General features: G+C 46.3%; 1 protein-coding gene across 4 annotated transcripts in view; it reads left to right on the forward strand.

The window, feature by feature from the left end:
* The window catches only part of RUNX2 (RUNX family transcription factor 2), a 153,599-nt gene that overhangs the window by 75,994 nt on the left and 55,344 nt on the right, over nucleotides 1-22,261 (forward strand). For 2 of the 4 annotated variants that reach the window (XM_085218372.1, XM_085218373.1), the window contains one exon: nucleotides 9,904-14,775. The exons of the other annotated variants lie outside the window; for them this stretch is intronic. In XM_085218372.1, the coding sequence (XP_085074498.1) occupies nucleotides 9,904-10,382 (479 nt within the window). In that variant the 3' untranslated portion in view covers nucleotides 10,383-14,775. Of the gene's footprint in view, nucleotides 1-9,903; nucleotides 14,776-22,261 lie in introns of those variants that run through there. 4 annotated transcript variants of the gene reach the window in all.

Genomic DNA, 22,261 nt, shown 5'->3' on the forward strand with positions numbered 1-22,261 from the left:
CAGCACATTCCGGGGGGAGGACAGACCTGGGGGTGGGCAGGGCTGACAGCTAAAGAGGGAAACAAGCTCTTTTAGAGGACAGCGCGTTTTGCATTGTTTAGATGAAGGGGTTTCGTTTTTTGTCAGCGTCTGGGGGCTGGGGAAATGGCTTTTTTTCCTCTGTGCTCAATATTTAGTTCATGTCAGAAGGGAAAAAATCAGCCTATCTCTGTCTGTGAGTTTAAGGGCTTTTTTGTGTTGCATAACAATTTGTAGGGTTTGATTTTTCCCTGGAAAAAAACAAAAAAAGCATTTTGAGAACAAGGCCCGAGTAACCAAAATATGTTTGTTTTTGTTTAAGTCACTCGGCAGAGAAATCTTCTCTTGTCTATTGTTGAGAGCGAGGTCTAAATCAAAGGAAAATTCTACATATTCTAAAATATACAGACACCGCTTTGAAAGCGAAGCCAAGCAAAACTTTCAAAGAGCCCTTCTCCCTGATGCAGAAGTTTCAAGTTAGCGGAGTGAGCAAAGCTCCAGTGGAAAGAACCTCCGGAGCAACAAATGGCAGCGCCGCTGCTGCAGGCGGAAGCGGAGGAGAGCATTGTATGAACAGCACGGCCAGCAGCCAGGGGAGGCTGCAGGCTGCGGGGATTGTGTGTGCCGAGTCCGCCCGGGAAGGTCTCCGAATGCTGCGGCGCGAGGGCCCGATGCTCTCGTGTTGGGTGGTCCCTCCTCCCACAAATAACCCTATTGAAAACAGAGGGACTATTTGTGGAGTCATTTGTTTGTCAGGAAAAGTAGGGTTTGTAGGATACGGCCCCCGTTAGCAGCCAAATTCCTGGCTATTTTCTCGTGACTGAAACGCGGCTAGCGCCGTAGGGATGCACGTAGCATCTATCCGGTTGCTGTTTGAACTCCTGCCACTCTGTGCTCATTCCCCCATGCTTCTCACTTCCTCGGCCATCCAGAAATGACCCCAGCATCCCACTGGCTCAGCTGAGGAGGCTGCTCTCCTCCTGGCCCCAAATGGCCTTTGCTGTCCCCTTTGGTACCAGTTGCTGGTATCCATCACTGAGCACATCTGGGCACACCATGTGGGTGATGCACCGCCCTGCCTGGCTCCCAGCGCATCACCCCAGCCATAAATTCCCCATCTCAATCAGACCCAGGCACAACCTGCCCCGTGCCAGGGGGCATCCCTCCTGAACATAGAATCAGACACATAGAATGGCTGGGATTGGAGGGGACCTCAAGGATGATGAAGCTCCAACCCTCCTGCGGCAGGCAGGGCCACCAACCTCTGCATTTAATACCAGACCAGGCTGCCCAGGGCTCCCTTCTCGAGAGATGTGCTTAACGAACAGCTTATCACCGAGCTGCAGCTTTGGAAACGCTCTTAATTACTCACACATGCTATCAAAGGGCAGGCCCCCTCCCGCCCCTTGCACACGCACACACACACGGTCCCAGCACAAGCTTGGCGCCCGGAGCCAGCAGGGATTTGGGGATTTGGGGATTTGGGGAGCTGTGGGGCCATGATGGCAGTGCCGCTGGTCGGGGCAGGGGGAAGCACTTGCAGTATTTGTATTTTTGTGGCTCCCTGTTTTGGTAGCCATCAGTCATTAGTGGTTTCTCTCTTTTTTTTTTTTTTCCCCCTGCCTCACAACTGAAATAAGGACTGAAAGGGTAGATTTGTCCTCCTTCTTTCTCTCTCTCTCTCTTTTTTTTTTTTTTTTTTTTTTTTGGCTAATCTGAGGCATGCTGCCACATCTGAAGCCACTTGGCTCATTATGGATTTCATGGAAACTGATTCCCTGAAAGTGTTTCCATATGTGTGTTCCCAATATATCCCATCCTCTTCTAAATGGGAGTACAAACTCGCACACGAGCTGGAAATGGCTTCAGGATGTGACAGAGAAGTCATATGACTGGAGTGGCACTGTGTGTGGCCCTTTCTGAAAGACACGGTGTCCTGTGTGCTGGCTCCCATCCTACAGTAGATCCAGTTTCAAAGAATATCTTCCTTCCCAAATTCTTATAAGCTCTTAATCAAGAAGCAGCAAGAAATCCTCTGTCCTTCATCCTCGAGAGGGACTCGTTTAATCTGACCAGGACGTGAAACGAAATTTGGGATAGGGAGGAAAAAGAGAGGCTTAAAGGGTGAAAGTACAGAGAAGTGCCAAGGGCTTCCCTCCCCACCGCCCGCCCCTGTACAACGGATCCAATGGTATTTCTGAGTTGCTAGCATGCAGTGGAAAAGTACAATTCATGACAACACTGGAAACAAATATTTATACTGGATAGTTAAGGCACATTTTTCTAAAAAAAAAAAAAAAAAAAAAAAGAAAGTAATAGAGTAGACTGCTAGCCCTGATGTATATTATCTTCCCATTCACTGGATTTGTATGGGATTCTTGTACTGACGTTCTCCATTGCTGTATGTTCATCACGGATCTCAGCCCTGTGGTTTCACTCCCTTCATGTATACAACTCTGCTTAGGTTGCTATCCAAGAAAAGCCTCAAATGCTCTTTCTGATGCATCTGGTCTGGGGCTTGCAGAAACCAGCGGCGGCTGAAATCCAGTAGGCAAAAGTGGGAGAGAGCTGAATGGTGAGCAAGGAGCGCCTGCATGCATGTTTGTGCCATGCAGCAGGGCTGCTAAAGACTTATTTCCAGGAAACATGACTTTCTTCTTGCTCCCAAAGTAACACACACATGGCCTGAGATTTTAGGGGGCTTTGGAGATTCCATCGGTTCCTCTCCACCTGAAGACAACCCAAAGCTGAAGGCACACAGAGGCGGCCATGGAATGTGGCAGCTCCCCACCATGCCATCCCAGCGGGCATCCAGCAGCCACACCATGAGACCAGGGTGTGTTTCTGCAGTGCAACAGTTTGTCCCCATCCCGTGCTTCCAGTTAGAAAGGTTTGTGATTCCTGTCCAAGGGAAGCTTCACTAGTGGCAATGTCTGTAGATGAGGTGGTGCTGACTGGGGATTTTTCCCAGCTGTTCCCAACAGCCCATGTGGGATGGGCTCTACCCACCATTTCCACATGTTTGTGTCAAGCTGTCTTTTGAGGTGCAGTTGGGTGCATGAAGAGCATCGGCTCCTTCCAGCAGCATGCATCCCACCCAGCCCAGCCCAGCCCAGCTTCTGTGCCAGAGCCCAAACTGGTACAGCACAGAAACCCACTCTGCAGTTAAGCAGTGCAACATTTCTGTTTGGGAAACATTCTCCTGCTGCTGCATGCATGCTGCTTTAATGGACGTTGCTAATGACGTTATTTATGGGGTGTTTCTCCCAGCCAAAGGTCTTAGGTGCTGTGGCATAAATTCAGTGAAAACATCTATCTGTGAATTAATCAGAGGGATTTAGGTGCCAAAGCCCTGCTACCCACGTTCCAGAAGGCACCAGCATGCTGCAGGTGCAGAGGGGTGGCCAGAGGAGATGCACCGTAGCTGGGTCCTTGTGTGTGAATGTGAGGCTCCGAAGGGGTTAAAGCATTCCCCCCTGGCTTTTGTGAGACTGCTGTGCTTAATAATCTGCGGTTTAAATGGTCCCAGCTAGGCCTTGAAGTTAACACCTTGTTGAGGTGAAGGAAGGGGAGGAGGGGGCAGTTCACACCTCTCCTGCTGCTATTGTTCGCAGGGAGACCTGCTGGCTGCTGCCAGGTGGAAAAAATGGGGGGGGGAAAGGGAAGAAAACTGTTTCCTCCCCTCCCCCCCCCCACCCCCCTTTTTTTTTAATCGAGGGAAAAGGCATTTGAAAACACATCATTTCCGACGATAAAAGCTTCCACAGACAAACCAACAGCCAGTGGGGCGTGCAGGGCTGGGTGCTGTTCGGTGACCTTACAGCCACGTGCCTGGGGAGGTGGGTGGCAGGAGTGGTCCAGAGCTCCAGCACAGAGCTGAGCACTCGCAGCAATGGCAGGAACTGATGCAGGAGGAGATGTCTGCAAATCCCTGGGAGCATCCCATGGGTGCAGTCAGAAAGAAGTTGGTGCTGAGCCTTTGGAACTGAAGATTTGCCTGGAAGGAGCCAGGAGCACCATCGTGCCTCCACTAAATGCTGGTGCGTAGGGACAAGAATGTCACAAAATGCAGAGCGAAGTAAACCTCCCCCCATGCTGAGGAGGATACCTGGGGAGAGCAAAACAAAACCAGCACTGCCCCATGCAGATGCAGCTCTGAGGGTTCTGGAGGCTGAAACAAAGCACTCAGAAATTGGGAAATCACAGCACTTCCATTGCCTGCACAACATGAAATCAGCCTCATTCTGCTTGTGCATTATATTGCAGATTTTAATTACAGGATCACATGATACTTTTCCCACGGGATTCCTGTCTCATTCAGAGCATGAGATGGACAGTGTGAACTTAATGAGCAGCTCTTCAATATTTTGTTTTCTTCTTGTTCTTTGCATTTCCCCAGGCCCTGCTTATTGCAGAGCACTGAGTTTTTCACTGAAGAAGGAATTCTGAATTTCACGATGGGCTCTGCTCTAATATTTCTGTACTTGTATACAGTTCATTGCAGTGCAATGTTCCCAAGAAAGAAGGAGCTTGCTTTAAAAAGAACACCGAGACTGGATCTAACATGTAATGTCACTCACTGCTCCTTGTGGATTTGGGAGATAAACAGACAGCATCTTTATTATACAGCTCTGATAAGAGTCCAGAGGAGATCTGTGTGCCCCTGTATTGTGACACATGCAGAGAGCTATCTGTAATGCTGTTTCCCAGCTTTCTCCCGCACATCTTTGTTTGTCTCCAGCTTTGTTTATGGCTTCTCAGAACCCTTAACGAAAGCAAACCTCAGAGCAGCACCTTCCCAAACTGTTCTGTGTGGTACCACCCCCCACCCTTTGGGGCCGTGGCTGTGACATGGGCTGTGTCACTCACCAACTGGGTCTTGGTGGGGACAGACCCGAGGATGGGGTGCGATGTCCCGTTGTGCCACCGCTGCTCATTGGCTTTTCTGAAAGTGAGATTCAGCAGTCCTGAACTTCATCCCAGTCTGTGGGCAACCGTCTGCGTAGGGACACAGCCTCTTCTGCCCGTTTGTAGGCAGAATGTTTGTGATTTGTTCCTATTTGGCTGGGTTTGCATGGCAGCATCTCTCACACAAAAGTCACTCCAATTCCAGAGTTCAGATCCTTACTTCAAAATGTGGAACTGGTACAGCCTTTCAAAGGAAGACTGCTCAGAGTTTAAGATTAGCAAAACAATATATGGTTGTTGTTGGTTTTTTTTTCCCCAAACAGAAGAGTTTCAGCTGAAATTTTAAAAACAAATAAGTGCATAAATCACAGTTTTTGCCCGAGCCAGGCGCCCAGCATGGACATTGAACCAGAACATCGAGCGTCTGGCAGGGCTGCGTGAGGCTGAAAGCCAACTCCTCATGTGAAGTGTGCAGCGTGTCTCATCCAGATGGGATGAGCAGCTGTAGGCAGGCCAGGCTGCACACATCATTCAGGAGTATAGGTGATCCTGGTAAATGTATTTAGCTGCACGGAGCTGCATTGCCTTGGGGTAGTGTCTTCCCTGACTTTCAGTACCACAGCACTCAGTCGCATAGGCATTTCCCTATCAGACATATGCAGTGAGCCAGGGGTCCTTCTGCTCTTTTGTAATGCCTTTGTAGCATAAAGAGCCAAAGCAAACTGCAGAAATGACGGAGCCATGTGCAATATTTGCAAGTTATGGAGTGATCCTGTAGTTCTTTCAAGTTGATGGCAGCTTGCTGCGCCAACAAGGAGTTAATCTATTCACAGTTCGTTATGATCTTTAATAATTGGAAGTGATTGGTCCAAGGGCTGTAAACCTGGCAGAAATTTGCTGACTTGTTTTCTGCCGACCCCAAGCCTGGCTTATTCGTTGACAGATAAAGGTGAATGGCTGGCATCTGTAACCTGAAAAAGAGAAGTGACCGAGGCACACCGTCTGCTCTGAGCAGAGGAGCTGCAAAGCTGCAGCAGGTAAAATAGGATTTCAAATGCAAACGCAAAGCCATTTCAGTCGGCTGCTGGCAAATTCCCAAGGCCAGGGTTTTTAATGAGGCTTCTGCATCAAAATAAGTGAAACCACATGGAATTTTAATTGTTCTTATTCTAAATCTGAAACATACTGGCAAAGTATTCTCCAACATAGTATCTTACATAATCTTAATATTGGCATGTTAGCGTTACCACGCTTCTATCCTAAGCCTGTGTCCCTCAGAAAATGTGTGTCCCAACCTATAAATCACAGAACGACCTGGGTTGCAGAGGCCCACAGCGCTCATCCAGTCCCAACCCCCTGCTGTGTGCAGGTCGCCAACCAGCAGCCCAGGCTGCCCAGAGCCACATCCAGCCTGGCCTTGAATGCCTGCAGGGATGGGGCATCCACAGCCTCCTTGGGCAACCTGTTCCAGTGCCTCACCACCCTCTGATTGAGGCTACCCTCTAACACAAAGGTTTTGTTTGTAAAAGATCTAGTTTGGTTTGGTGCTGACGAACACTGTGAGTGGATCAGATGATACAAGGGCAAGAAGATCTGCCCCTGTGCTCATCACTGTGTTTCTGGCAGCAGGGAGGAAAGGCGATGCTCTGTGCAGAACGTGGTTTCACAATGTTGTGGCCACAGCGCAGGGCGGAGGTTCTGTGCTTCACCCATTTATTACACGCTATCACAAGAGTGGGAATTCACAGATGCAAATGATATTCTTGCTCTGATAGTGGAAAAATTAGCATAAATCTTTAATCCTGCTGGAGAGAAGAGTAAATGAATTATTTGCTTGCACTGTCATGTTGCTATATTGCCAATCAGCGCTGCTGCTTGTGTGCAAGTAGATAGAGCAAAGTAGTGCCATACCCAAAAAGCTGCTTATGTTCCCAGCCCAGCAAAGAGCTAACCGTGCGTGAATGAATACACTGCTGGGGTTTGCAAGTCAGAAACCAAAGTCAGCCCTAACATGAGGGGAGGAGCAGGAGGGTGGTACAGCATCAGGGAGATGGCATAGCAGTGAGGACAGCAAGAAACTCTTCCAGAGGTTTCTTTTTAAGAGGTTTCCAGAGTAATTTAGAAAAGAGGTTTTAGGATAAACACCATGGAAAACTTCTTCTGGTCTCCAAAAAATATCTTTACACAGTGAGGATGCAGAAGGCTGAAGAAGGAACAAAACCTATTGCAGGAAGTTATGGAGATAGCAAAAGGCACGTGGGCAGAGGGAAGGTTGGAGGTGTGAGTGTGGTGTGGGAGTGGTACTGGCACAGCCATGAGTAAGATAAGGAAGCATTATGGTTATTTGGCCTTTGGGTGGGTAAGATTGTGCTTTACAATCAACAAAACCAGTGTGAATTTGCTGGGGTGTGTAAGGAGGTTTGTCCTAGAAATGTCAAAGCATGGTGTGCATAGTTCTGGTCATACAGAGCATGCATCCATCCAGGCAATATTTGAATCTAGACCTGAAAATGAGATTGGCTTTTAATGTGTAAAACTGTGTTGATAATCGTAGAATCACAGAATCATAAAATCACCAAGGTTGAAAAAGACTTCCAAGATCATCCAGTCCCACCATCCACCTACCACCAATATTTCCCACCAAACCACGTCCCTCAGTACCACATCTAAACACTTCTTGAACACCTCCAGGAACGATGACCCCACCACCTCCCTGGGCAGCCCTTTATTATAAATAGATATAGATACAGATACAGATATCAGTTGCAAAGAAACCAAAAATGCCGATGCTCCTCTACACCCTTGCGCTCATACCATTTCTCCTTTGATTGTAGAAGTCTTGTTTAGCTTCTATCAGGGTAAACTAAAAGCAACTCTGTTCATGTTGGGAGAGTTGCAATAACAATTAAAAATAAAAAAAAAAAAAAAAGAGCGTAAGCAGTAGCAGATTGAAACTCAGTATTTTGAGCAGCTGGGGAAATTATGTTCTGGCCTTATATTTCCAGATACGTATCAGACCTGTTCACAATATACAGGATTGAGTTCCAAAATTACAGCTTTGAATCTGGGTGGTATTGCCTCTGGGTATTGTTTGCAGTTGGGAACGAGAGCAGTTGCATCAAGCAGCAGAGTGTTTGCTGGGAAGGTACAAGTTATATTACATTCCACGCTGTTGTGGGTGATGATGGAGACAGAGCCATGCACCCCCTAGGTCACTGATTTGGTTCCAGATAAAAGATAATAGCAATCACGTTGTCACCAGAGTTAAGGTTGGGCCTTCACTGCCCATGTAAGACCCTGTGCTCTCAATATTGTGAGCTGGCACCTTGCAGCTTCTGCATTGCCAGCTCGGTGGGTCAGACTCTGGACTGGCAGTGGCCCACATCCTCAGCCTGAATCCATGCTGTATCAAAGCTTCCCCCGCTGTCACCGGGGTATCGTCTGGTAGGATACTGAACTGCATAGGCTAACTGGGCTGGGAGAGCAGGGGAGAATGATGGTTTAAATCCCAAATCCCTGCAAGACAGCAGGGTTGCCGAGCCTGCGGCTGCAAAGGCAAAGGGCTGCAGAAGGCAAGGAATAGCATTGCTGCTTTCACACGGAGGCTGTGTGGGGTTTTGGTGTTTGGCACATCAGTTGGCACCTAGGAGAGCCCGCATTTTCCTTTTAAGTAAATCAGATGAGCGGTTCAGCAAGAGGTGGGTAAGCCCTTGGGTCTAAAGTATTGGAGAGCTGTAGACGTGTCTGCAGTGAGAAATTGATTCTGTGATTATTTTCCTCTCTATACCCTCCTCTCCCCATCTCTCACTCATTCATACATATGCATTGCCTGCTGTGTACTGGCTGAAGTGGTTGCCTCTGTTCTGCACTGCACTTCTCAGTTGGGCTTTTTCTGTTTCCCTTTGTCCCTTTCCCCACATCCTTTTTGTTTCCCCGCTTCTCTGGCTATCAGAACAAACTCCCACCGTCCCTTTCCCCTCTCCTGTCCACCCTGCAGTCTCCAAGCTGCTAACATTTGCTTCCCAGTTCTGCTCCTAAACTCTGGGCGTTTGATGTGGGATTCAAAATTAGGCAAAATGAGTTTACCCACCCCTGTTTTGCGTTAGAATCCGATTCACAGCGTTACCATCCAGGCGTTTACAGTAGCCCTAAACTGTGTGGTCTTTTTTCAAGCAGACTGCACGGGCTGTATAGGAAAACAGCTTCTTTCAGTAGCAGAGTCAGTGCTGGGCTTGTAATTTTCCATAGACAGTGAAAAGGGAAATTTGCATCTTTCCTATCATTTTAGCATCCTGGCCCAGTTTGAAGTCCCTCAGATGCAGCAGACACAATTTCCCACCCATAAGGATAGCTGAGCAGGTCCCCACCTACATAGGTGGCTTTAGGGCAAGGAGTGGGGCTCGGGCACCCCAGTGTAACTCCATTGGTGTCAGTGGGGCAGCTAACTCGGTGTTGCCAACTGCCACACATTTGTTACAAGCTGCACAGTTGCCATTTTTTCTTATGGCCTCAGCTCCTGGGGGCACGTGCTGACGTAGAGCCCCAGCTTTCATTTCCATCGAGGCCACAACAAACAGCTGGACACCCGTCACCCAAGCACACGCCCTCAAAGCTCAGAAAGCAGAAGGCAAATCGAACTCGAATCTGCGTTTATATTTTTGGCTCTCGTCAGATCTTGATTTTTGAGATGCTTTTTGGGGGGCCTGACTTGTGACCTTGGCACGCTTTGGGTTGGCAGTGCCGCTCCTCCATTGACATCGGTGGAGTCAGACCAGGGACGGATCTGGCCCGGCGCATGTAGAAGAGAGGTGTATGACTCTGTTCCTTGCAATGTGTTATTGGGTATGATCTGCTGTTCTTTTGGGGGCCAGAAGAAGTGGGTTTTCTTTAAAAAATAAATAAAATTCTATCATCACTTGATACAAAAAATGGTATTTACGGAATTGTTTTCCCCCATCTTTTGTTATAATTTTTTAGGTGCTTCCGAGCTGGGCCCATTTTCAGATCCCAGGCAGTTCACAAGCATTTCATCCCTCACTGAGAGCCGCTTCTCCAACCCACGAATGCACTATCCAGCCACCTTTACCTATACACCGCCCGTCACCTCAGGCATGTCACTGGGTATGTCCGCAACCACTCACTACCACACCTACCTGCCACCACCCTACCCCGGCTCCTCCCAAAACCAAAGTGGACCTTTCCAGACCAGCAGCACTCCATATCTCTACTATGGCACTTCGTCGGGATCGTACCAGTTCCCCATGGTGCCGGGAGGGGACCGCTCCCCTTCCAGGATGCTTCCTCCGTGCACCACCACGTCCAACGGCAGCACGCTGCTAAACCCAAACTTGCCCAACCAGAGTGACGGTGTGGAGGCGGATGGCAGCCACAGCAGCTCCCCAACCGTTTTGAATTCTAGTGGCAGAATGGATGAGTCCGTTTGGAGGCCGTACTGAGATTGCTTCTGCCCGGCCCGACCTCTGCGAGCCAAAAACCCAAACGGTCGACAAACTACGAAGTGCCTGGCTTTTGTTTTACTTTTTTTTCTTAAAAAAAAAAAAAAAAAAGAAAGAAAGAAAGAAAAAAAAAAGAAAAAAAAAATGATAGATTTTACCAATGTTTGCAACTGTGTAGATGGGATGATAACGGCCATAAATAACACAAGAGTTACCAACACAGCACCACCCATGTTTCAGTTTATTTGGATCAAAGCTTTTTTTTTTTTTTTTTTTTCTTGGAACCGTTTTACCTTCTTTGATATTTAAAATGTACTTTCTATACACACACACACACACAAATAATCACCCCCACTTTCCCACCTTTTTTTTTTTGTCACAAGCATTGTAATGAATAGTGAGTTCTTTTGCCAATGAGGAGAGAATGGACTCCCCAGCTACCAGGACAAACACGGTGATGCAAGGCAAAGGCTGCGTTCCCTTTCATTTTTAAAAACTCATCATGAACTCCAGATACAGTTGCAATCATACAACGTATGGGACCCTGCTCACACACCTAGTGCAATTCAACTAGCTTGTATTGGTGCACATAAGAAGGAAAGCAAAGATCAAGTTGCTTCCAATTTACTATGTCACATTCAGATGAAAATAGCTGTCCCAAAACTCTGACCGAGCCTTGCTGCAGATAACAGTTGGAAATTCTCTGTGTTCACTCCTTTTTTGTTTTGTTTTTGGGTACTTAAAGAGAACAAGTCTTCAAGTTAGGCTAGACAGCCCCAGGGTTTCCTTTTTGCTTTTGTATCCATTCGTCTTGCCTTCGATTAGCCAAAAACCAAAAAAGAAAACCAAAACCTTTAAAAACAAAACATTATTACTTATGCAAAATATGGAAATGGCAATATATATTACTAGAGCCAAAATGGTATGCATAGTATTTGTGTTCAGCTACATTCTTTTTTATATTTTTTTTAAATTATAAGTGTATAAAATTTGAGGTTGTTTGCGAACATGAATCATCATATAACTTTAAAAGAATATTTATAATTATTTAATGACATTTGGACCCTTTAAACGTTTCTTAATGTAATGATATATCGACTTCGGTCTCTAAAAGTGGTTTGTTTTTTTCGTTTGTTGGCCTTTTATTTTATTTTATTTTTACATTTCTACAATGGTGTGAAACTCAAAACTTGACCCAACTCTGAGAAGCAATCCCAGTGTGAACTGCTTTACAAGTGACTTAAAAATGAAACAAAACCAGCCCAAATACTTCCACATCAAATGACTTTGGATGTAGGATCTTCTTGTATAACTTATGAAGGAAATATTGTGTTCAGAATACTTTATTAGCTGTCAGATTGCCTTCAACACAGTCTTGCCTTTTGATCAGCAGTTGTGGAGACACTGGAAAAATGGTTGGAAGGATGAAATATTTTCTACCCTTCCCCCAATTTCTTCCTCTCCCAGGGTTCTTCTCAGAACTTCAAAATTTGAAAGTATTCATATTTAAAACATTCTGACAGCATGGTTTGAATTCTGACAGTTTGTTGGTTTTTTTTTTCCCCAAAGAAAAATCAAAATCACGTACTATAGAACTAACAAGTTGTTGCGTTTCTCAGAAATGGGAGTAAGGGAGAATTGGTACAACCTTTTCTTGCCCTTGAAATTTCAACCCTTTCTATGGAATAAAAAGGTTCAAAGTTGAGATAGAAGCTTCCCAGCCTGTAATCACTGAGCACTAGCATTAAATGCTGAACTCCTAGAGACGTTGGGTTTACTTTGCCATACTAGAGAGACAAGCACAAGCTCAGCAATACTCCGCTCTTCAGACCCAGTGCTGAAGACAGTCACCTTAAGGCCGCCCTGGGGCTCCCAGGCGTGGTACACTGACGCAGGGAGAATGAATTTAACCTGTAACCCTTAAGCCAACCTGTCTGCTGCCTAAGTGCCCGTTGGAGGTGCACACATTTTGCCCAGCAGGTTGTTTTTCCCTTGCTTGGTGGGGATGCCCAAGCCTGGTGTTGGCTTAGCCCTTCAAAAGGGCTGCGACCCTCCCCTTCTGTCCTCAGCACGGCCATAACCTATGGTCGGGTTGGTGGTTGGATTGATGGCCTTTAAGGTCTTCACCAACCTAAATGATTCCAAATCTAAGCATCCTCCTCAGGGGCCGCGGGCCACCGTGATGTTCCTTGGCTGTGCTTGGGCCGCCTCCAGTTATCACAATAAATCCACAGCAGGCATAGCCACACAGAGCCACGAGGACAACACCAACACCATCCCTGTTAGTCGATAGCAAAGCTGTTAAACTACAACTAGTCATCATTAGCATAGTACATTCCTCCAATCTGCGTGATTACGTGCTCTTAAAAAAAGTCTTTGCCTTCTAAAGGTTGTATACCAAGTATGCTTAAAATATAAGTAAGACACTTTTTTTTTTTTCCTAATAGTTTTCCTTCAAAGATGGAAGCTGTAATTGATTCTATTTATTGTTGGTTTGTGGTAGCTTGAAGCATACCACTGTCCATTTATTTGTAACTGTAAAATACGTTTGTTAGTCTCAGCAGCACTTAAAAAGCCAGTGTCTGGTTACACATTTCAGTTTTGGTTTTTGTTTAGTAAGCAAGAGAAAAAGATGTACTGCCAGTGCAAGCTGTTTCCTATTTAATAAAAGGTACTATATTTGTACATTATTTGTTATTGCTGAGAAGGGCTTTTTAAGGTTTACTGTATGCATATTAAGTAATTTTTAGGGTGCTTTTGTGTTGAAATGTTGTTAGAGTGGCTGCAGGCAGCAACCCAGATTTTTTTTTTTAAGACTTTGTTGTAAAATTCAAGCACTTGGTTTTGTTTCTGGATAAATCCAGCACAGACCAGACTTCTGTTTTGCTCAGTACCGACAGAACTCTGCCCGAGCCCCCCATGGTTTTTAAGGTGGGCGATAGGGACAGAACGCCTTCTCCACCTGTGTGAGGAGCACATCCCGACCCCCGCACCCGGCTCCCGCTGCCATGCAGGCTCTGTCTGCTTGAGCAGATGGGAAGGAGAGGATTTTCTAAGCACCTGCTGATGGAAGAGCACCGGCCCACTGACTTTTGGGAGACCCTATGCTCCCCACACCTCGTGGTGCCTCAGGAAAACCTCTCCCACCATCAGATGGCAGCCGAGGGGGCTGACGCAGAAATGCACATCGAAGCCTTTGGAAAGTGCTTCCAAGATCACTTGGAAATGCTCTCGATGCAGGATTTCAGACCAAAAGAAAAAAAAAAAAAAAAAAGGAAAAAAAAAAAAACAATCAACCAAAAAAGACACATGTCGTGTTGTTATCTTACGGGATTATTTTGCAAGGTGCTTAGCATCGACAGAAAGGAGCTTTCTCTCAGAGGTACGACAGCCCTTCCCTTCAACGAGTGCAATCTTTGGCACTGGCCATCGACGTAACGACAAAAAAATGGCCTTTGTTACCCTCCGTCTCTTACCCTACCAAAGATTAACTCCCAGCAGAACAGGCACGATGGTCCTTTTGCCCAACGGAGGATTGAATCCTCCTCCCCCTCCTCGCAGGGTAACCCGCGCGGTGCCGGCGGGTGGGGATGGAGCACAGTGCATTCTCCCACCTCCTCAGCACGGCGTTGGTCCTTCCTGCTCCAGTGCTGGCCGTGGTGCCAGCAGCCCCGTGCAGGAGGTCCCAGGCATGGCAGTGCCATCTCAAGCAGGAGAACTTGTGCACTTTGGAGCTTAGCAAAGCCACGTCACCAGGAGCTGCCGCTGGCCACTGCCAGCAAATGAACAAAAGCAATAACCAAACCCAGACCAGCCATGAGTACGAGATCAAAGGAGCCCAATTCTCTGAATCCCAGAATTTCTTGTTGTTTTTAAATATAATGCATTTCATTTTAACATTTTTTTTCTGAGAACTCTTTTAGATGTTTGTTTACTTCCATGTTTACAGATAACTCTTTGCTTTTTTTTTTTTTTTTTTTTTTAATGCAGTACTTCTAAGTATATCAGCCAAAACCATACTTTTACAGTAACTTTTGTTTTAGGTTATGAGTGACATTCCATTTTTTTTTTTTGTTGTTAAATAATGCTTTACCAGTCTTGAATTTCAGCCAGAACGAAATATTTGTAGCATTTTGTGTAAATACAAGCTTTAATTTTTTTTATTTTTTCTCAAACGCTGTCACCAGAGGTTTGCTTTTCATGCACATATTGTACAAACACATTCTGCTTTATGCCACAGACGATGATTGTGGATCGGTTTACTTCAACTTCAAAGGGACTATTTGTATTGTATGTTGCAACTGTAAATTGAATTGTTTGGCATTTTCTCATGATTGTAATATTAATTTGAAGTTTGAATTTCATTTTCAATAAAATGGCTTTTTTTTGTTAATATTCTCTGCTTCTTTTTCTCCCGCTGTGTCCTCTCAGCTGTGCAGATCACTTTCATGACCGGGCAAAGTTGTTGGGCAAAGTTAGGATGCAATGGGACACAGTCCTGGCCCTCCAGAGGTGGCCTCTTCCATTTCTGCAGCGCTTTTTAAGTTTTTGACTGAATACAAACAGCCAACTTCCATGTCTGCAGGTGGTAACGGGCGCCTTCTAACCCTGATCTCAAACTTCGCTTTTCTTCCTGAGTCTGAAAACCATCAACAAACGTGTTTCCTAGGAGAGCACATCTTGCTAGACTGTTAACTCTGAAACCTAACAACTGGCATTACAAGGGGCATTCTGGTGCTGTGGGCCTGTGGGAAGAGCTTGAAGTGGACAAAGCTCAGGTAGATCTCCAAACCGGGTGGAGGGATGGGGGTTTATGGCACTTGTCCAGGATGGTGGTTGTTCTGTCCCCACTTCTTCCTGGTCAGACCTGAGGAGTGCAGTTGCAGATAACCTTGTGATTTGTGTGGCATGAGGCAACAACAGTTTCCAAGCAGCAAAATACATATACGCACAGAGAGGGGGTTGGGGGAAGATGCTGTTCTTCCTCTGGCCTCGTGTCGAGGGTAGGAGGAGATGCTGATAATGAAGGTAATGCTCAATTCACCCAGAGCTGTCTGCAGGAGGAGAGGAGAGGACAGGAGTTGTGTGCCTGGTTTCATAGCAAGTTCTTCTCCTTCCCACCTATTCTTTGAGTCTGCGTGTGAAATGGTAGCACAGAAGCACGAGGTTCTGTTCATTTCAAGAAAGCTTTTACTCTGAAGTTCAACAAGGAAACTTGAATATTACTAGTACTCTTAGTAAACTTTGCTTTTCTGAGGATCTGAACACTTCTTAAGTGGTAGTAGATTTTGAAAGCACTTCCACCCCAGCCCATAATCTGGATCTTGATTTTAGGGAACGTTTATCCAGGACTTAGGGCGGCGTGATGTGATGTACTGCGGTCTGACTAGTTTTGGAGGGATAACTGCTATTACTGCTAGCACTTTCTGTTGCCTTCACCTACAATCCACTTTAGCTAGTCAGAGCACAGGTGGGGGCTCATTATATTACTGCTTTTCTACATAACCTACATACTCATAAAGGGAAACAATTCTTCACAGTCTGGCTGGTCAGCAGAGGTGGAGGGAGGCTGTGCCACCACCTCCTTTGAAATCTAAAGGACCCAACCAGATAAAGAGAGAAACCCAGTCTGACCTGGAGCTGAGGCTGCTGGAGCAGGAGTTTGGGCTGGAATCCTCCTGGTTCTCTGCAGCCTGGGTTACACCCTGGTTTTGGGAGGCAGGGCAGGGGCTCCTTGCTGCAGGTTGTTGTCTAAGCTGAAAACCGACTGCGTTATTGCACAGGTAACGCATATGCAGGTAAAAACAGTTCTAAAAAAAAGAGCTCTGGCAGGATTCAGTTCTTGCATAGGCAGGTTACTGAGGAGTTAGAATAACCCCTCTGCCTTTTATTGGTTTCTGGCTCATTTTTTTACTGCTCACATGGTCAACACAAGGGCTGGAAGAACCAAATCATCCTTCTGATCCAGTAAAGTGATTCCCTCAGGCCTTCCTATTGTACACTCTTAGGAGGTATTGCTTTTGGTTCCTTTTCCCTTTTGTATCTTGAGGAGGTCACTCTTGTTATCCTGCCTTAGCCAAAAATAAGCCACTTTTCAGACAAAATGAGCTGTGTTGCTCATTCTGAAGGGCTGCCCAATATACGAAGACATGTGAAATGGTGGTGGAAGAGCAAACTCAGAGTACTGTTAGGAGATAGGACTTAAAGATGCTTCCTACGAGGAGCAATGATGGCTGTCATTCCTCCCTTTTAGTGGGAGTAAATAATCTCTTGCTTTTATGTTGTGAGGGTTGAATGACTGGATTACTGGGGTAAAGACTTACAGTCCTTGGGGGGAAGCAGGAGATGGAGTTGAGTCTGACATTACAGCTCAGCACCAAGCCCTGTTGGCACCAAACATAAAGTGCATTGAGCTGGTTACTGAAGGAAAGGAGGAAGTAACCTCATATTCAAGGATTAATATGCACCATCTAGTCACCTTCTGTGTGGTCAGGATGAAGTTAAGCAGTATTTTGGGATGAAATCCATCTCCTAGGACCTCTTATGGATGACAGTGCTACACCCCGTATTTGTGTAGCAGAGGGGACGGTGCAGCTCAAGCACTCAGCACACAATTAAATACTCGCAGCCTAAAAGCTCCAAAACTATTTGTTGGACTGGATGAAGTTATGAGCAAATCAAATAAAGACCTCTAACTGCGGATGGGTGATGGAGCTGGCTGTGGTGGGTTCATTTCAGGGAGCAGGTTGGGCATTTCTACCCAATGATGTCTCGAAGGAAAATCTTTAGCTTGACCTTAAAGCAAAAAGAAGTTAAATACATGGTATTCAAATGGCCTAACTGTGACCTTCTGTAATTGCTTTTTTCCCTGCAGATTGTCTGTACAATATCAGTCTGGGACGTGTGGAGAATCGGGTCTTTTTGTGATACTTACGTAGCTGTGGAGGGAGGTCTGTGTGCATCTCCCAGCACTCCCAGGAGTAGGAAGTCCTACTGACAGATAAGGGCGTGGGTACCAAGAGAACAAAGCTGAAACCTCTAAGAGCATCTGGTGATCTGTAGTAGGAAAACAAAGTGACTTGGGGCGTACGTTGTAATCTAAAATCTAACAGCTCTGCCCTGATACTTTTGTGCAAAATAGCTGCATGTATTATTTAGGGTAAATGCAACCTGCGTTTCTAGTGTTGACTGTGTTAACCAGGTCATACATGGTCTTGGATTTCCCTCTTGGTACTAACTCCCAGATTTTGGCCATCTGGAGCTCCTTGTCTTATCTGTCTGAAGCACTCCCTGGTCTCCCTGCTCTCCCATTGCCATTGCAGTTGAGGTGAGAAAATAAAAGAAATCCCCTAGAATTATATTTGTGAGAATTTGTAAAGGAAAAACAGATTAGCTTTCGTTATGTAGCTGAGAAATTATAGCTCCATCTGTGATTTTCCAAGCAGCTTTGGATGCCTTTTTTTATACCTCAGTTTCCCTGAGCACAAACCATGGAATTTACTATTTTCCTACTTTGTTGAGCTCTTCCTCGCACTCCCTCATTGTGAGTAGAAACTTTGATTTTCTGTTTTTGTTTCTTTGTTTCTTCTTATTTAGCTCTTTTTACTACAAATCTAGTGTTTGGTCTCACACCATTGGATAGCGTCCTTTGAAACAGCACATTTCTAAAAACCGCATGTTTAGAAAAATTGACCCAGTTTCCAGACTGCTGATCTGGTCAAAAACAATGCGGAGCCAGGGCCAAGTTGTGCTGCCTCAACAGATTTCCTCCGCGCTCACAGTGGGGCAGGAAAAGAGCGGAGAGGAGGCGGGCTGCGGTCCGTGAGCGCTTGGCCGCTCCTTGGCAGCGGTATCGGGATGAGCAGCTGGAGCTTCGGGATGTCCCAACTCTTAGGGAAACGCAAACAACCCAGGGAGAGCTGATATGCTGCAGCTACTTGCCAGTGATTAACGGCCCCACCAGGCCAAACACAAGAGTGATTGCGCCAGCAGAGCTCAGCTGCGGTCCTTCTATTATTAGCCCTGGGTAGATTTGGGTGCCGGCATTTCCCAGCCCACATGTGTTGGTGCTGTTGATGAGGGGTCCCGATAGTGCTGGGCTGGAAAGGGTCTCTGGAGGACTCCTGCTCTGAGCTCTGTGCAGAACCACCACTACCAGATCTGCTCATCTGGGCTCTGTCCTGCCATTGTTGCTACCTCCAGGGATGGGGATGGAGATTGATGGTGGTGAGACACTGGCACAAGTTGTCCAGAGATATGATTGATGCTCCGTCCCTGCAGACTGTCAAGGCAAGGCTGGGTCAGGCCCTGGGCAGCCTGTTCTAGCTGTGGTGTCCCTGTGCATTGCAGGGGAGTTGCCTAGATGGCCTTCGAAGGTCCCTTCCAACTCTAAGGATTCTATGATTCTCTGGGGCCCTCCCATTCCCACATCTCTCTACCATCCACCCCGAACCTCCCAAAATGCAATCTGTGCCTTTTCCCCCGAATCCCCTCCTCATCTCTGAGTTTGGACATGCAGGTCTTAAAACCTTGCCACATATCTGGAGGAAGCCAGGGCTTGGTGGCCCCCCCTTCCCGTCCCTTCATCTGTATCCCTCTGCGCTCCGCCTTGTGAGCACTTTTAAAAATAAATTTGAAGCCTAAACACCAAGGCAGGCCCCCCCCTATTTGTTTACTTCTTCATTTCCGCAGATGAAGAAAGAAGCCCTCAGCAGCTTAGAATGATGCTGTGACATCCAAATGCTGCCAGGTAGCTCCTCCAAGGAGAGCACCGCTGCTATCCCTGCACAGGGCAGGCTGAGAAACGCCAGGAAACAGGAAAGAAAAACAGTGGCTATGTCTGCAGAGAGGAAAAAAAGAATGGGGAAAAAATAGCAAATAATAATCCAGACAGATCTCTGGAAACCTGACTGTGAAGGATCTTTCTGTGTTCATTGCCAGAAGTAGTGTCCTCCTCACAATGCAGGATGTTCTCATCTTTTAATAACAACCAGACCAGATGCTACAGTCTATTCTGAAAATGCTGCACAAGTGAGAAGGGGAACAGCTGATTTCTGTTAAGAGCAAACGCAGAGGAATAAGCCAAAAAGTATGAGAAATCTTCAGAGGTCTTTCTTTGTAACCCCTGTTTGGCAGCAGGATCTGTACATAGGAACTGATATCCCATCTGTCTGTCTGTCCCCACGCTGCTCAGCTCATAGGTTTGGGGCAGCAGAGATAGGGGCTTTACCCATAGCCTTTGGTTTTGTGCAGCTGTAGGGAATGTCAATGGATGAGGGGTTTGCTTGGCTTGCTCCTTGCCGTGGATATTGGTAACATGGTGTGTAGGGGCCAGAGATTTAAACTGGCATCTTTGTTCCATCTGTTTTCTACTTTCCCACCACTCTGTGTTCTTTCCTTAGTCTATTTGTCTGAAAGAGAGTATTTCAAACCACTCCATAAAGATTGTCTTTTTATAAGGTATTGTGCTGGGCATTAAGAAAGGTGCCTCACGCTCTCCTCACAGTACTTCTTCCATCATCTTTTCCTCATTTCCTCATGCAGTGCCCTCCAGGCATGGATCTTCAAAATCACAGTAAGATCCCTCATGTTGTAATGTGCTTATAGGTATTGGATGGAAAGTGTTAGGGAAAGTAGGGCACGCGGTAACATACGATACTTTTTCTATTTCATTATCGGGCAGTGACCAAGAGAAAAAAGAGGAGACTGTGCCTCACGTTCACACATTTTTCTCATACTGACAGTCCTCGAAAACAGTTCCTAGAAACCAGAAGAAAAAAATACAGCACGTTGTGAAATGATGGGGAGAACTCATCCAAGGTTTAGGATTGCCGGCTGGTGGCTGCAGATAAAGATGTTTACGGAGGACTTGTGCAACTCTGCTCCTTGCCAGCGAGGGAAGGTTTGGGACGTGCTGTTTCGAACCTCACTGTCTCTGCCTGACAAAGAGGATCCCCTCTGTTGCTATTTTCATAAGTTTCCAATTAGAAACACATTTCAGTTACTCTGTTTATCAGAGCGTTTTTTGTTTTGTTTTGTTTTTTTGTTTTTTGTTTTTTTCCTGCACGCTGCATTTATTTAGAAGAGATACTTTTTTGGGATGGTCACATTAAGCCTGGCATGTTTCTTACTGCAGGTTTTTGCCCCGGGGAGGCTTGCCAGCTCCTCTGTGGCTGAAAATGCCAACAGACAACATGCTGATGCACTGCAGCATGGTCTGGTTATCCTTGCTTGGGTTTCCAGATCCAGGCCTGCATAGTGCAGAGGGACAAACCCTGCTCCGATGGAGAGGACATCTGAGGGCAGTTGCCCCATGGCAGGGCAGTCGGCTGCTCACAGACACACCTGCCTGTATCAGACCTCACCATCTGGAAAACAGAACTAGAGAGAGATAATTTAGGTCTTCTGTAGCATGACAACCCATAAACAGGAAAAGGTAAAGTACTGCTGCTTGAGAAAAAGTGTTTGAGAGTAAAAAGTGGTTGCTTCTCCAAGACCAAAGTAAGTCCTGACTTTCCTCTGAAGCAGCAGGATCCTGCAGCCAGTCCTTGGTCCAGCTCCGCCAGAAGGTCTTGGACATCTGGGGTCAACGTTCAGGTCTTGCAGTTGGCTCTTTCTTTCTGTCAAAAAACAAAGCTAAAGCCAGATTCAGCCCATGCTTTTTGGGACGTGTCTGTTTGCTGAAGTCACAGTCAGTTTTAATGCCACAATCAGCCCTTTGGCATTTCAGGTGCTGGCTCATAGAAATACTGGAATTGTCTCCTGGCCCATAAAACTGTTATGAGCTGGGATCCCTTCCTCTGGTGCGCTTCTCTTCTCCCACCCCATCATGTCCTTGCACTCACCAGCACCGTTCCATCCCACACCGGTGTTGTGGACCAAGGTAAGTGAAAGCTAAAGCAACCTGGTGAGTGCCCCTCCTGCTCAAGGCCAGTGAAAATGTTCACGCTGCAGAGAAAAGGCAAATACTTAATTAGCAAAAGTCTCCTGCAAGAGGTGAGGATGACCACAGACCTCAGACCTTGCCAGTGAAACATACAAGTCATTTCTCTAGCATTTCATTGCCACAAGGGCATATAAGACATTGAACCTCAAAGAAGAAAGATGCTCAGAAACACACCCACTGGCAGTATCAGGAAGGAGGGGAATGAAATTTTCAGCTGCCTCCTGGAATGATAAATAATTCATTTTTGAAGGTGTTCTCTTAAGCTCATTCTCTTCCGAAATGCCCAGAAGCAATGGTGACTTAATAAAGGCTGTGTTGTGTCAGGCAGGTATTTGTGAGAAGTCTCTGGACTTAGCACTGCCTTCAGTCAAGGGTGGCTTTTGAAATATTGTTAGAAATAAATGTAAGGATAACTATGGGTCAGGGGAGCTGATCTCACTCTGAATTCTTCCGTTTCTGCTTTATTTAGGAAAAGCAATTATGATTCAGTTACTTCACTTAGTTTAAAATTCAGTTATTGGTTTACTTCCAAGTGTTTCTGGCTGCTGTGCAACTTCTGTTAAGAAACCAGCATTTCTTAATAAAATATGTACCCATTTGTTAATATTTGTGACAAAGCAAATTTCAAAGAACTGAAAGCCTGTCATGTCGTTTTTCTGGAAAATGCCATTACCTTGCCAGTAAGCACATTTCTTCCTAGCAGATCAATACTAACTGAAATTAAAGAGAAAAGGGAGGATGGAGTTTGGGGAATTTTTTTCCTACCACAGGTGCTAGTGAGGCGCTGCACAGGGTGCCCAGAGGTGGTGCTGCCCCGTCCTGCACACAGCCAAGGCCAGGGGACGGGGCTCTGAGCACTGAGGAGCTGCGGTGTCCCTGTGCACTGCAGGCCGGCGCCGATGGCCTTCGCGGGTCCCTTCCTGCTCAAACCATT

The sequence above is a fragment of the Meleagris gallopavo genome, chromosome 2, assembly GCF_905368555.1.
Source record: "Meleagris gallopavo chromosome 2, MGAL_WU_HG_1.1, whole genome shotgun sequence".
In the NCBI taxonomy this organism is placed as follows: domain Eukaryota; kingdom Metazoa; phylum Chordata; class Aves; order Galliformes; family Phasianidae; genus Meleagris; species Meleagris gallopavo.